Source organism: Alternaria infectoria, assembly GCF_024043175.1.
Source record: "Alternaria infectoria strain BMP 0036 chromosome Unknown scaffold_9, whole genome shotgun sequence".
NCBI lineage: Eukaryota > Fungi > Ascomycota > Dothideomycetes > Pleosporales > Pleosporaceae > Alternaria > Alternaria infectoria.
In genome coordinates this window covers 94,666-108,020 of record NW_026250698.1, presented here as the reverse complement: position 1 = coordinate 108,020, position 13,355 = coordinate 94,666, and the positions used below count along the sequence as shown (strand labels likewise).

General features: G+C 55.1%; 7 protein-coding genes across 7 annotated transcripts; 3 read left to right on the top strand and 4 right to left on the bottom strand.

The window, feature by feature from the left end:
* Nucleotides 1–26: 26 nt before the first annotated feature.
* J4E92_005989 (uncharacterized protein) lies at nt 27–770 on the bottom strand (the record flags this gene model as incomplete). The annotated part of the gene is made up of 1 exon (XM_051497364.1): nt 27–770. The coding sequence occupies one exon, from the start codon at nt 768–770 to the stop codon at nt 27–29; it is 744 nt and encodes a 247-aa protein (XP_051352011.1).
* Nucleotides 771–1,469: 699 nt separating this feature from the next.
* Nucleotides 1,470–1,851, top strand: J4E92_005988 (uncharacterized protein; the record flags this gene model as incomplete). Its single annotated transcript, XM_051497363.1, has 3 exons — nt 1,470–1,492; nt 1,543–1,725; nt 1,779–1,851. The coding sequence occupies 3 exons, from the start codon at nt 1,470–1,472 to the stop codon at nt 1,849–1,851; spliced, it is 279 nt and encodes a 92-aa protein (XP_051352010.1).
* Nucleotides 1,852–1,889: 38 nt separating this feature from the next.
* J4E92_005987 (uncharacterized protein) lies at nt 1,890–3,050 on the bottom strand (the record flags this gene model as incomplete). Its single annotated transcript, XM_051497362.1, has 3 exons — nt 1,890–2,617; nt 2,671–2,934; nt 2,984–3,050. 3 exons carry the CDS (start codon nt 3,048–3,050, stop codon nt 1,890–1,892), a joined length of 1,059 nt encoding a protein of 352 aa, XP_051352009.1.
* A 360-nt stretch (nt 3,051–3,410) lies between these two features.
* On the top strand, nt 3,411–5,291 carry J4E92_005986 (uncharacterized protein; the record flags this gene model as incomplete). The annotated part of the gene is made up of 4 exons (XM_051497361.1): nt 3,411–3,451; nt 3,642–4,220; nt 4,267–4,810; nt 4,860–5,291. The coding sequence occupies 4 exons, from the start codon at nt 3,411–3,413 to the stop codon at nt 5,289–5,291; spliced, it is 1,596 nt and encodes a 531-aa protein (XP_051352008.1).
* Nucleotides 5,292–5,777: 486 nt separating this feature from the next.
* J4E92_005985 (uncharacterized protein) lies at nt 5,778–7,503 on the bottom strand (the record flags this gene model as incomplete). Its single annotated transcript, XM_051497360.1, has 5 exons — nt 5,778–6,061; nt 6,133–6,139; nt 6,396–6,615; nt 6,767–7,298; nt 7,482–7,503. 5 exons carry the CDS (start codon nt 7,501–7,503, stop codon nt 5,778–5,780), a joined length of 1,065 nt encoding a protein of 354 aa, XP_051352007.1.
* A 755-nt stretch (nt 7,504–8,258) lies between these two features.
* Nucleotides 8,259–9,755, bottom strand: J4E92_005984 (uncharacterized protein; the record flags this gene model as incomplete). Its single annotated transcript, XM_051497359.1, has 1 exon — nt 8,259–9,755. One exon carries the CDS (start codon nt 9,753–9,755, stop codon nt 8,259–8,261), a length of 1,497 nt encoding a protein of 498 aa, XP_051352006.1.
* A 2,221-nt stretch (nt 9,756–11,976) lies between these two features.
* On the top strand, nt 11,977–13,034 carry J4E92_005983 (uncharacterized protein; the record flags this gene model as incomplete). Its single annotated transcript, XM_051497358.1, has 2 exons — nt 11,977–12,605; nt 12,656–13,034. The coding sequence occupies 2 exons, from the start codon at nt 11,977–11,979 to the stop codon at nt 13,032–13,034; spliced, it is 1,008 nt and encodes a 335-aa protein (XP_051352005.1).
* Nucleotides 13,035–13,355: the final 321 nt, after the last annotated feature.

The window sequence follows — 13,355 nt, the reverse complement described above, 5'->3', positions numbered from 1 at the left end:
CAAAAGTGGGGTTGATGCCGCGTATCTTACACAATGACCTCTCCGTGGTCGACGTGGTTCGGCCGCCACTTGCTCGTATCCAATTCGCCCTCCATGCTGCTTGGGACGGTGACCTCGACCGGCTTGTATAGGTACCATGCCTTCAATGCTGCTGCCGCTGCTCTTGTCTTGGCCTCATCTAATGAACTGCCTGATCCCTCTCCTAGCTTGTCCTTTCCGCTGTATACGCCAACCACGAAGACAGGATGTCTGCTCAGACGACCGGTTTCTGAGATCAATCGGGCAACCGGTGGCTCGAAGCCTTCTCGTGCGCATAACCGTGAAAGATCGCGTGTCGGCATTCGGAAATCGAAAATTGTGCTGATGTCGAGGTGCCGGCTGAGGAAGTGGTCGCGGAAGAAGCGCTTGACGAGCGGGGAGCCCAAGTGTACGTGCAATGCGCCGATGAGGGCTCGAACGAAAGACTGAGCTGCCTCTTCCAGTGGTACCGGCGTGCTCTGTAGCGCGTGCGGACTGGGTGCTGCGTTGTCGGAGCCAAATTCGTCAGTCTTCATGATTTTGTGTGTGGTGGTGATGTTCCACTTCCAGGGTGCTTGCCGCCTCAACTCTGCTGGGAGAGCATCGCCCGACTGTATCCTCTTAAATTGTAATAATCCAGGGTCGACTTCACCACCCGGCTCCGCCGCCGCCTCAATACCCCATTCGCTTGCGATTGTGGTCAACGCTCTTGGTCCGATGTATGCCTCTGTTGCGGCGAAGACGACGTCCATTGGCAGGCGTGGGTAGTTGCACAGAAGCCACTCGGAAGTGTAGTAGCCAAGCAGCTGGCGTCCGAGTATTGATAGCGAGGCATTATTGAAGGCGGGGTTTGGGTCGGCGGAGGGGTGGATGAGGGTTCGTGCGAGAACCGGGAGGGGGAAGCGAGGTGGGAGAGATAATCGACTGCGGAGGGCGTATAATTTTGTCGAACGTTCGGCGGCACTGGGATGTGGAGATGGGAGGCTCTCGAGCGGGAGACGCCTTCTTGGTCTGGGTGTCGACGTTGACGGTGTGGCAGAGTTTGCGGCAATCTCGAGTTCCGATTCACCGTCATCCGGAATTGCTACTGTGCTCTGAAGCCGAGCCTGTATCCGGGGGCTATGAGGTATAATGCTTCTCCGCACGTTCTTTGCCGCTGTGTATGGGCACGAGGGCCGGCGTGGCGAGGGTGCACCCAGCAATTGCGAGGCGCATCGTGATATGGGTATCCGCTTCATTAAGACAAAATGTAGGAGAAGACGGCAGCAGATCAGGAGAGGCGGAGTCGGCAGCAGCAGCAATTGGCCGGTCGTGTGTTCACACAGGTCATGATCGCGACTGCCAAAGAATTTCCGCCAAGCTTCAGGGCCCGTGCTAGCCCTCCCATGCGACAGCGACCTCAGGGCAGCTCCGCAACAGCAACCCCACGAACCCGCACAACCACCTTCACAATGGGCGGAGGAGGAAAGATCCCGTACGAGCAGCCCGCCAATCGCTTGCCAGTGCAGAGTTGACGTCGACTAGATACCCCAAGCACGTCTGGTCGCCGGCCGGTGGTTGGTACGCCCAACCCGCCAACTGGAAAGCCAACACGGCCGTCGTAGGCCTCGCCCTCGGCAGCATCGTCGGCATGGCCTGGATGCTCAGCGCAAACCGCGAGTACCGCGACAAGATGCCCGAACGCCACCGATTCTTCCCCAGCCGATAGTACGACATCCACGGATATCCTCAGATCAGACTTGGAAGCTAACAACAGACAGCTGGACCAAACAGATTCGGGAACACGAGCGGAAACAAGACCAGAGCATCATCGAGAAGACTCTTGAGGGTTAGATTGGTTGGGAGTGGGGAGAAGGGAACAGCGACCGCGACTATGGCTGTATATAACTAGCCAGGCGCTGCTTGAAATCTGAAAGCCTATCTTCGACACGAACCCCGTTCCACGTCTCCCCGTCTGCTGATTGTGAGAGAATGGGCATGCCGACTTGCTCAATGGCGAAGCTCGCCGAGATGGACCCCCAAATCGCAGCCTCTTCGAGATACCCTGGTACCCGAATTAGGCCGACCGCCAGGCCACCGAGAAAGCTGTTGCCTCCTCCTGTAGGATCTTCCACCTTCTCTGCTGACAGGTGGTACGCAGGCATCCATTTGCGCAACCCTTTGCGCATCACCAGGCAACCGTCTTTCCCACAACGCACGACGACCCCACCATTGCCATTACCCACACCACTGTCTAGCCACTGACCGCATAGCTCTTCGATTGTTCGGAATTCCACATGATCCTTCCCGTCGGTGTTCTTGCCAAAGAAGCCGCCAAGTTCCCCGTGGTTCGGACTGACAATGTCGACATGCTTTAGCGCCTTCAGGCAATTATCGTACTCTTCAGGCGTACAAAGATCAGGAACAGGCTCCCAGATGAATATCGGGCGAGAGATATGGGCCGAATTAGGATGTTGCTTGCGCAATGCAATGATGTTCTCAACCAGGTCGATGCAACGTAACGGGGAACAGATCAGATGGAAGGACTTGGACCACAAGAGATCTGTGTTCTTCAGATCCTCATGGTCGACGCGCAGCTTTGGCGTCAAGTATCGGAAAGCTTCACCAGAGTGATTAGACATCGGATCACTCACTGGTAATACAGACACTCACCTCGATGCTCGTTCTCACCAGTGTATCCATTCCAACCTCGTGTAGTCAGCCGATTAGGCGTCTCACGTATCAGTGCACCAGTCTTCCATTGTGCAATAAAGTCGCGCAGTTCAGGTGGGAAGTCAGACCCGCAGTCTACAATCCAACCCACAGACTCTGATTGTGGTGGTGGGGAGAAGATGCGTGCGCCTAATGCGGAATATGATCCAGCTCCGCCAACGATGTCTTTGACTGGCGGCTTTGGTGGGGGAAACTCAATCTCATCTTGACAATTTCAGTGGCTTGCATGTGTTGAAGAATATCTGACGCATACCGATGATGAACATCCCCAGCGTGCAGAAGTCGATCTTGCCATAGTTGCCGTGTGCTGCGTCGGCCATGTTGGATGTTTCCATGTCGCCTTGTGTAGATCGCAAGGTTGATAGTCTGCCGCTGACGTGCATGTCTCGAACGGACCAGGCTTGGCTGCAGACGGCTAGCGCAACGTGGGCAGCCGTGGCCATGCGCCGGGGAGAGCTGACCCAGTGAGGTTCTGCCTGCAATTGTGCTTTTCCAATTAAATATCTCCGACAGTCCTCATATTCCTATCATCGAGAGCTTGGATTGCTGCATCACGGCCTCTCTCTACTCCGAACCAGCCAAATCGCGTCGCACGAGCTGCAGCGTGCCGCGGCTGCCCCTTCCCCGGGCATTCAAGATACCTGTCCTACCTTGCAAACGCTGCGACGTGCCTTCTCCACATGGCGAACAACATGAATAACCTGACGACGCTGATCAAGCGGTAAGTACCTTCCTTCCGAGACTATCACCTACCAGCACCCGAACCCATCGTCCTACCACACCCTGCGCATCCCGCATCCTCTATGAAACGACCCCACGATGGCTCCCAGGCCCGAACAAGCACACATCCTCGGTCGACAGGGGCAAATACAGCTCGCAGCAGACAATGTACTGACGAACATGGTCCGCAGGCTCGAAGCGGCCACCTCGCGTCTCGAAGACATCGCGAGCACCTCTCTGCCCAGCAGCGGCGATGGAGCTGCCAGCCTCAATGGAGCGTCCACCGAGGCTACTCCAGGCGTCACCGCGGCCAACACAAGTGCCAGCACCCCCAAACTCGTCGCGGAAAGCGCACCACCGGCGATTGAGGCATTCGATGAGCTGGTTAGCTCGGACCTGAAGAACTGGCTGGACCTGAGCAGCAAGCTGGGAAGCGTCATTGAGGGCCAGTCCAAAGCAGTCGAGGGCGCATTCGCTGCCCAGCGCCAGTTCCTCTTCATCGCGAACAAGGCCAAGAAGCCCGACGACCGCACTCTGATGGAACTGCTCAAGGACCTCCAGGCCAGCATGGAGAAGACGGACGAGTTCCGACAGAGCAACCGCGACCCTGCGCTCAAGGACTCCGTCTCCATGGTCGCCGATGGCGTCGGATCGCTTGGTTGGGTCACAATTGGCCAGGGCGGAGGCATGAAGCCCCATGAGCACATCAACGAGCTGTTCGGCGGAGCTCAGATGTACGGCAACAAAGTGCTTAAGGAGTACCGGGACAAGTAAGGCATGCTGGCATTCGAATTGAGGCCGAACTAACAGATTCAGGCCCGACGGTGAAGCCCACGTCAAGTGGGTGCAGGCCTACTACAAGCTGTTCAAGGCTCTCGCCGAATACGCAAAGAAGCACCACGCTACAGGTGTAGCCTGGAACAGCAACGGCATCGACGCCAAAGATGCCGCAAAGGAAATCTCCTCGGCACCTCTGTCCGGCGCGTCCAACATTCCTCCACCACCACCCGCTCCTCCAACAGGAGGCGTTCCAGCACCGCCTGGTCCTCCCCCACCACCAGGCCCACCGCCGCCACCAGGTGCCGCACCAGTGGCCAAGAAGGCCGCGCCCGACATGAACGCTGTCTTTGGCGATCTCAACAAGGGCTCAGATGTTACAAAGGGGCTTAAGAAGGTCGACCCAAGCCAGATGACGCATAAGAACCCATCATTGCGGGCAGGCGCATCGGTCCCTACACGAAGCGACAGCAACGACAGTCTCAGGAGTAAGAGTCCTGCGCCGCCCAAAGCTAAGAAGCCGGAGAGCATGCGGACGAAGAAGCCACCGAAGAAGGAGCTGGACGGAAACAAGTGGATAATAGTATGTATCCTTGGTGAAGAGGATAGCTTCACTACTGACACCCCCATAGGACAACTTCGACTCCCCAGGCGAGACGCTCGAAATCGACGCCGAAATCAACCACTCCATCCTCATCTCGCGCTGCAAAAACACCACCATCCGCATCAACGGCAAAGCCAACGCGCTCTCGCTTGACAACTCCTCCCGCACATCACTCATCATCGACTCGCTAGTCAGCTCCGTGGACGTCATCAAGTGCCCCAACTTTGCGCTGCAGGTTCTCGGCACCCTCCCCACCATCCTCCTCGACCAGGTCGACGGCGCCACCGTATACCTCTCCAAAGACTCGCTAGCGACCGAGGTCTTCACAAGCAAGTGCAGTAGTATCAACATCAACCTGCCGACCGAAGACGACTACGCTGAGAACCCGTTGCCGGAGCAGATCAGGAGCTATGTCAAGGATGGTAAGCTTGTTAGTGAGATTGTGGAACATGCTGGGTAGACGGTGTCTTTCTGGTGTGTCGTGCTTTCGCGAAGAGACGTCTTGGATATCCGCTGCGTTGCGTGGGTGTGACTGCTACTTGATTTGCATAGCTAGCTTGGCTGGTGCGGACGGAGTGGGTAGCTTCGCGTCTGTAGGATAGATCTGTATAGACCGTTATTACTACACACGCAAGTGGAGTTCCTGATGATACGTGTAGTCCTAGCCAAATGTCTCCGCTGGCATCGTGTGATCAACATCTCAAATATTATTCTTGAATTTTGGCGGTAGTAACTGCTATCATGGCACTATGACCGATGTTGGGTCCCAAACCGTTCAAAGGATGTCGGATATAATTTCAGCACTTAAGGCTTTAGTCTAACTAATTATTATAGGCAGTTCCGCGGAAAGATAGATCCACTATGCACAATTCTCTACAAGAGCTAACCTAACTGTCTATAATATGCCTAAGTATAAGATCGCAAGTGTTTGTCCACCGGTTGACGATCAAGGCCCGCTCAATACCGTTGAGACCGGCGCCGAAGGCGGGGCGGCCTCTTCGACGACTGGCGCTGGTGCGGATTCTGCAGCACGAATGTTGGCCGGCCATTTAGAGTAGTGTGTCCGGGTGTAACCTTCCACGGACAAGTCGTTCATGATCGCTTTCCCGAGGGCCTTTGCCTCAAGCTCAACGCGCACAGTCTGGTCCCGGCACCATAGATACATTGAATGTGGTCGAGGGCAGTACGGGTGCTTGGTGTGGATGTATCGCTGGTCGACGATCATGGAGCCTAGAGAGAAGTTAGTATTGTCTATGAAACTGACCGGAGGTTGAAGCCTTAGATGTCAGGCGAGGACTTACACCGGATCTGTTTGTGCCACTGGTCATAAGGCAAGTTTTCGACGTCGACTGAGCGGAGGTGCACCGTGCCCCATTCCAAGAGCGACGTTCCCTGGTACTACTACGCCCTCGGCATCGACGGCGGCGATGTGCCAGGGAGAGGTTCTCGACAGTGGTGAGCTCGCAGTAGAAGAACTTGAAGAACGGCGCGAGCGGCGCTGCGTCATAAGGCCACAACAAAAAAGGTCCATGGAAGGTGAATGCGGGTCGGTGCGCTCTTAAACACTGTTTGCTCCAGCGCAAAGAGCTGCAGCGGTCTCTGCCACCCGTTCGTTCGCCGGCCAGAGATGAAAATGACGATGCGTGTAGCCCGTGGCAGAAAGATCGCCGAGAATCGCCCCGCCCATCTCCTTTGTGTCGAGCTTTTTGATGACAGTCTGCTTGTCGAACCACAGGAATCGGGCGCGGGGCCGAGGGCAGAAGGGATTGTGGACGTTGGCCCACCTTTTGTCGATGAAGTTAGCATGGTTTCAAATCCTATACCAATTGGAGTCTAGGATATTGAGAGAACGAACACCTGAACTTAGTATACCAAAGCCTATAGGGCAGCCGTTCGACATCCACAGACCGCAGATGGACGGTACCCCATTCGGACAGGACGGTCTTGCGCGGGACGTTGGCGCCCTCCGCATCAACAGCGGCGATGTGCCATGGCGAGGTAGGCGTCACTGGTGGAGTCGAATCCCACGACATTGGCTTTTCGTCGCGGTCCAGTATGCCCTCATATGCTGCATGTTCGATCGCGCACCCGATCGCGTTGAGGAGTGTCATTGCGGCGTCATTCACCGGGTCGTGTGCACCGTCAAACACATCTCTGGGGTTGCGTCCAGAGTTGTCGACGTGGAAAGCGAGGTGTGGAAACTCACTGGTTCCCACACGGTTCTTAGCAATGGTGCTGACCGACGCACCGTCAAGCTTGCGTTCCGCTTCAATGGCCCATTCATCATCTTCTTCGCGTTTGCGTGACAGCCAGTATAATGACTTTGCTGATATTACGCCGTTATAACCAAGTGCGTCGAACTCCTTGTCGCCGATGGCGGGAATGCCGTTCTCCGCTAGATAGGTCATCTCGGCGCTCCACGAGTCGGAGAGAAGGAAGTTCTGTACTGGCGGGGCCAGCACCAGATCTGGATGGCTTGAGATCGTGGATGGCCGGCATCGAATCGATGGGCAAAGCGAGACGAGACTGGAAGCAAATATAGGTTGTGTTGGATGGTGGAAGCGGAGACGTCTTTTGGTTGCGATGGGAGTGGATGTGAAGATAAGAGGTATTGGAAGCTTCCAAGGTTCTGATGTACTGGAGTGCTTACTGCGGCCTTGGTGGGTGACCATTGTTTACCGACGCGTCGATGATGTCAGGTTCTGTGCGGATGTCGCGTCTGCGTCCTGGGGAAGGAACCACGGTCTGACCCCATCCTCAATCCCACTTGACGACATTCCCACGTATAGGTCTATGATCATAATCGAGGTCGAAGCTACGGCTTTGTCAAGGCTTTGTCAAGGCTTTTGTGTCTCCTCACCTGTCCAAAAGTTACGGGTGTTGTGCCCACACACCTGCTCTTTCCTCCATAATTGGCGCCTGGTATGGGCTCGGGTGGGCTTTTCCTTCCTAGGGCGCATCGCTAAGTCCAAGCCCATAGTCACGGTGGTGTGAATGCCCTCTTCTTAGTGTAAAAGTAGCTCATGATCATTGCTCTAAATGCTCGCTAGATGCCGCGTCGCTAATAAAGATGCTACGAAACGGGAAGCAAACGAAAAGAAAGAAAGAACCAAGATAATCATCCAAATAGGGTCGCAAGAAGGGGTATCAAAGGTCCGACCCAAATCCAGTACGGACAAGATATGAAGAAAGTAAGAAAGGCCTCCCTGCCTGTGGCGACCATACACACATCCTCGGCGTATCCTCGTTGATGTCGTGTCTGAGGCGTTGTAGGGCTTCGTCTCATCCCGAGCTGTCAAGTTTCACACTCAACATTGGCTTCGGCATGACAATTGCCCGACAACCATCAAAAGCCGATGTCTAACATGTTTCGCCAAGTATCACCTCAGCATGAGTCCATGTTTGACACGCTGTCCGAAGTTTCCGATTACCAACCACCCGCTGGTTCTAACCTGCGGGTCTGCGTCTGGAAATAACCATCGAAGACGCTTAGCTCCGGTTTACGTGGCGCGTGATGTTCCGAGATGTCGACCAGCGTCGCGGTTGTTGCACCGTTGACGCCGAGCGATGCTGCTGCCTGTCCACTGTAACCGCCGCCGTCCAAGCTACGTCGTCTTCCGCCTGTAGCTTTGCCGCTGTTTAGGCTGGCCAGCACAAAGCGCATCTTGATCCTCTCTTTCGGTCCCGGTAGGAGCATCTTCTCAATAATGGTCAGCCAGTCGGCTTCCGCTTTCAGCTGCCTCAGCTTCCTTCCAGACCCGATGAGTCCGTTTCGGAGGTTCGAGGTGGTGGCAGCGTGGAGCCGGTTTCGCCAACTTGCTACCCGGTCGAGATGTGCATGGTATGAGGCGTCCTGGGTGTTCGCAGCCCGGTACTGTGCAAACACTGATAGTGACTGGCCTTGTGCGACTGTCATCATCGACAAGAACACACAACCCAGCGAGAAAACGTCTGCCATTCTCTTACCGCGTGAGACAATAGCCTCAGGTGCAGCGTAGACGTAGGATTGATCTTGGAAGTATGTGTGTAGTTGGTCCAGGCGTTGGGAGTTCGCCATTGTCGGGCTGAATGTGTCGATGCTCTGCCCAATGTCGAATGGAGCAAGTAGAATGCGAGCGCCATCAATCAAGATCTTGCGAGGCCGAATGCTTCGATGGCAGATGGACTGTGAATGGAGATGTTCAAGAGCAGAGGACAAGTCGCCCATCCAGTCCACCAGCAATTTCGAGCGGTTTGGGTCTGTTCCAGGCAGCGCAAGGAAGTCGTCCAGAGTGTATTGTGCTTTTTCCGTGATGATGCCAACATGACTGGGCTGGGCATATGAGCAAAGTAACTTCGCAATGTTCTTGTGCTCATACTGCTTGAACTTGTTGATCTGATCTAACAGCGCAGCTTTTTGAGCGGAGCGAGCAGTGACAAAGCGCTTTCGCACGAGCACACGATCCTCGCTGCTACCTTGCATCTTAACCCAGTCGACGCTTTTCTCAGAATTGCGCGATGATCGAATGAGACTGACGTGCTGTAGTGGCACTGTTTCGCGTGCGGTGTAGTCGACATGTGCTCCCGTCAATGGTAACTCCTTGGATGTGGCACGCCATTGTTCGTCGACGACCTTTCGCGCATTTCCCACGATGCCTTGAAGACGGTCCTCCGGGAATGGCAAACTTTCGTCTCGAAGGTCAAAGAAAGATGCCTGACGCCACGAGGCAACATCGTCGCAGACAAACAAGAGGATTGCCAGCCTAGGGTTCGACAACGTCCACTGCCATATCTTCTTGACTAGGCCAGCATCCCATCCTTGCTTTCGCACGAGCTCGTAGAACCATCCGGAAAGAGACTGGCCCTGTGAAGACAGGATTGATGTGTTGATGTACCCGTTTACCAACGGAACAAGTGGAGCAGCAGGTTGTCGGTACGGGTTCATGGGTGAACCCGGGTAATCGCCATTTCTGAACGACTCACCAGAAGCTGAGGGAGGCGGTGACATGGGCGCAAATCCTGCTACCGGATTAATGACCCTTATTGGCTGGGGGGCGATGGGCTGGGGCGTTGTCGATCGGCTGGTGTATTGCGGGGTATGTTTTGGGCTGCCTTTGGGCGACGATGAGTCGGACGACTTGTTGGAATATGTCGAAGCTGGGCTGACCATTACATTCGACCACGGGTTGTTGTTCGTTGTTGTGGGCGTTGTACTTCGGCTGGTGGCGGATGAGGCGGACGAGACTGTTGGAGATGCGGTCTCGCGGTTGTTGTACCACGATTGATCATCGTCTCGGAGGTTGACCATGGATATGGTGTGCTGGAGACTGTATTGGGGTTTGGGATATTGCATCGCAGGCGTCCGCCACGGCGAGTTCGAGGCGTGCTGCATTGCGTACAGGTGGTCGGCGCGTGACCAACGAAAAGCGTCCTCGAGGAATGTTAGATGTTTGCAGCGACTGTAGACTCGCCTGGTGTAGGCTTGTGACGATGTGCAAAAACAAACAAAGAGAATGAGCGTAACAGAGCGAGAAACGTGAGAGCCTTGAAGGACGACTTGGGTCCAGGTGCCCTGGTCTGCAGATGAAGTACAGCGGGACCCTTCGGGCAGAGTCGACCGCTTACACTGTGACAAGCCCAAATAAGGCTGCCCCAAGTAGAGGTCTAGAGGCTTTTGATGTGCTGGCAGTTAGTGCCCGCATTTTGCAAGACATTAGTGGAGGATGACAATATATGGGCATAGGCAGTGGGTGTATGTGTTGGGCGAATGCACGCTGGGCACAAGCGCACCCATGTGGATTAGTTGTATGCAGGCGAACGTGGCCACCTCAGAGTCGCCTTCATCGTCAAAGGCGTATCGTGTGCATATGTTCGCAGCCCATACTTTCCCGTATGGTGCCAGATCATCGAGCAGTCTGATATGGAGCGCGCGATCCGTCCCGTACCCAGTAAGTGTGGTCGGCAGTGTGCCTGACTATGCGTGCGTTGCGCGACAAGGCCGCTAAGTTGCTGCAGGACTAAGACCACACGACGAGCAACGGACGCAGGACGCAGGACCTCTGTGCTCTGGTACACAGTGAATAACTATTGGCATAAAGGGAGATACCGCGGATATGCGCGTTGGGGTATTGGCCGGGTGGAGGTTGGGACACGAGGTTTCACAGCTCACCGTCTCTTCTCGGCACACGCACCGGGAACAACTAATGTCCGTGTGGCTTCGGGAGTGACGTGCTTCGACAGCAGCGAGGCGGCTGGGTCCGTTGGGCGGTAGTGAAGATGCGGTCGATGTTGTACAGTTGTCCAGGTGTTGCGCCCGGCGACCCGCCTGTATCAGCGCGAGTGTCGCAAGTACAAGATGACAGCGGCCGCTACCCGTGTCAACATCGCCCGTTTCTGAGGAAGCACGCGCCGGAAGCCACACAGCAGGAGATTTTGCGATGCACCGATGGCGCAGCGGAGGCTGGTGCAATGGGAAACTCAGGACATCGGCTTCTGCACGGCTCGAGGGTGAAACCGAAATGCCGGGAGAGGCGGCACACGACGATGCTATTGGCTCGGAGGACGACGTCACGTGCCCTGCTAGCGCACACCTGAAGCGCCCCTAGTTTTAGCATCGTTCCCCGACTCCAGACCTCAACACCAATTGTCTCAAGGGGCCCAGCATCGTCATGCCCAGTGCGCCCCCACTCCCGAACGGTTCGATCTCCAGGCCACAGCTTGGTTGGCTCCCACCAAATGCGGCTCTACTATGCTAAATTAAGCTTCTTCTTAGTCGCCTCGGGATCAACGCATAGAAATGTCGTGTGCCACCCGTCACAGCCTCAAGCAGAGTCCGTCTCAACTCTGTTATGGAGCCTCAAGCCAGTCTTGGTGCTGCTTTTCGAGTCTGGTGCCCGACCTGAGTCACGCCATTGCGAGCCGTTCTCGTCCGATCCACCCATTGCCGTGATTCGCACACCGCGTTTCTTCATGCTCGCGTGTTCGACTTTTCTAATTCGCTTTTGCTAATGACACTTCTAATGCCCGTTTCTTTTCAGCAGTGATTAGCTTTTGCTTCGTCGTTCTTTCTTCGCTCGCCACTTTCCTTCTCGTAAGCTGCTGGGCAGCCCGGCCACCTTCGCACTACCGACTTTAATTTTCCGGCGTCGACTAATACTACCTCGACCATGTTTTTCAAGAGCGCTTTCGTAGGCACTCTGCTTGCTGCTGGACACGCAACTGCCTTCAAGGGCCCCCAAGTGAACGCGCTTCTCGAGCCAGGCCAGGACGTGGAAGAGGTACTTCGGAGGGACGCAGAGCTCATGGCAACCCTTACGCAAAGACAAGATGCCAACTCTGCCGATACAGCACCGCTAGCATCGCTGACACCCGCGACTGGTGATGCGTCGGGTGTCGATCAAGCGAAGTGGGAGCAACAAACAAAGGAAGCATGTATGAGCACGCTCAGCAATCTCAACGGCCAAGCGTCGAACCCGAGTGGAATCGCCGTGTGCTACAACCTACCTTTCCTTGACAACAAGACGGGTGTCTTCCAGGCGGAGCTCCGAATGTATAATGTATCAGCTCCCATCAACCCATGGGTTGGCGTTACCGCGGCCGATGTCAGCATGACACTTTCGTACCTCGGTGCGACTGTGCAGAACATGCAGGGCAACTTTACCAAGCGAGACCTCAGCTGGCCAGTCAGTGAGGGTATGCTGGTTGAGAGGCAGGACATCAACAGCATGACGGAACTCAAGGTCCTCATGTATGTCGGAAGGATTAATGAGAACCTGATGGGCTCAGCCATGACCCAGTACGTATCCCTCTTCTTCATTTATACTTCTGTCTCTAACACATCTGCAGAGAATCCCTCCAGCCCCTTCTCATCCCGCAAATCGACCTCGCTGCGCGAAACCCTGCAACCGGCCAGGACGTCGAAACCACTCTCTCTTCCCAGGAGGCATCATTCGTCAATGGTATCTTCTCCAAGGCAGGCAATGCTCCCACCAATGCAGACCCCCAAGCCGCAGCATCCGCATCCGCTGCCGTCTCCTCTGCCGCACCGTTCATCATCCCCGGAACTGCCTTGGCTTTCTTCCCAATCGGTCTGGTTGTCACATCCGTATGGGCGCTCTTCTTCTTCCTTGCCGTTGGATTCGGGACATACGGTCGCATCCAATACCGTGACCAATACAGGAGGCGTGTACGCGCCGAGTTGGCACGTGGCGTCCGCACCATCTAATACCCGACTTGGTGTCCTTGTTCATTGCTTGGCTATTTCTAAGAGCTAGTATCGGAAGTTTAGGCTACTATGAAGATTACGTTCGCTGCTATACCCCTTCCCTTTTACACCTTGTACATAATTCTGGTGGCGATAGAGCTAGCTCCTCCCACCATCTTCCCAGCAGCATCCCGGCGATGAGTTCCTACATGTTCTCAGCAGCGTGATTAGAAAAGCACATTCAAGCAAGTAAAACAATGGAAAACTCAGTATTGTCGAACATCTCTTGGTTTCCGCGTTACCCGTATTCTGTCATGTCTTTCACTCCAATTATCATCGAGT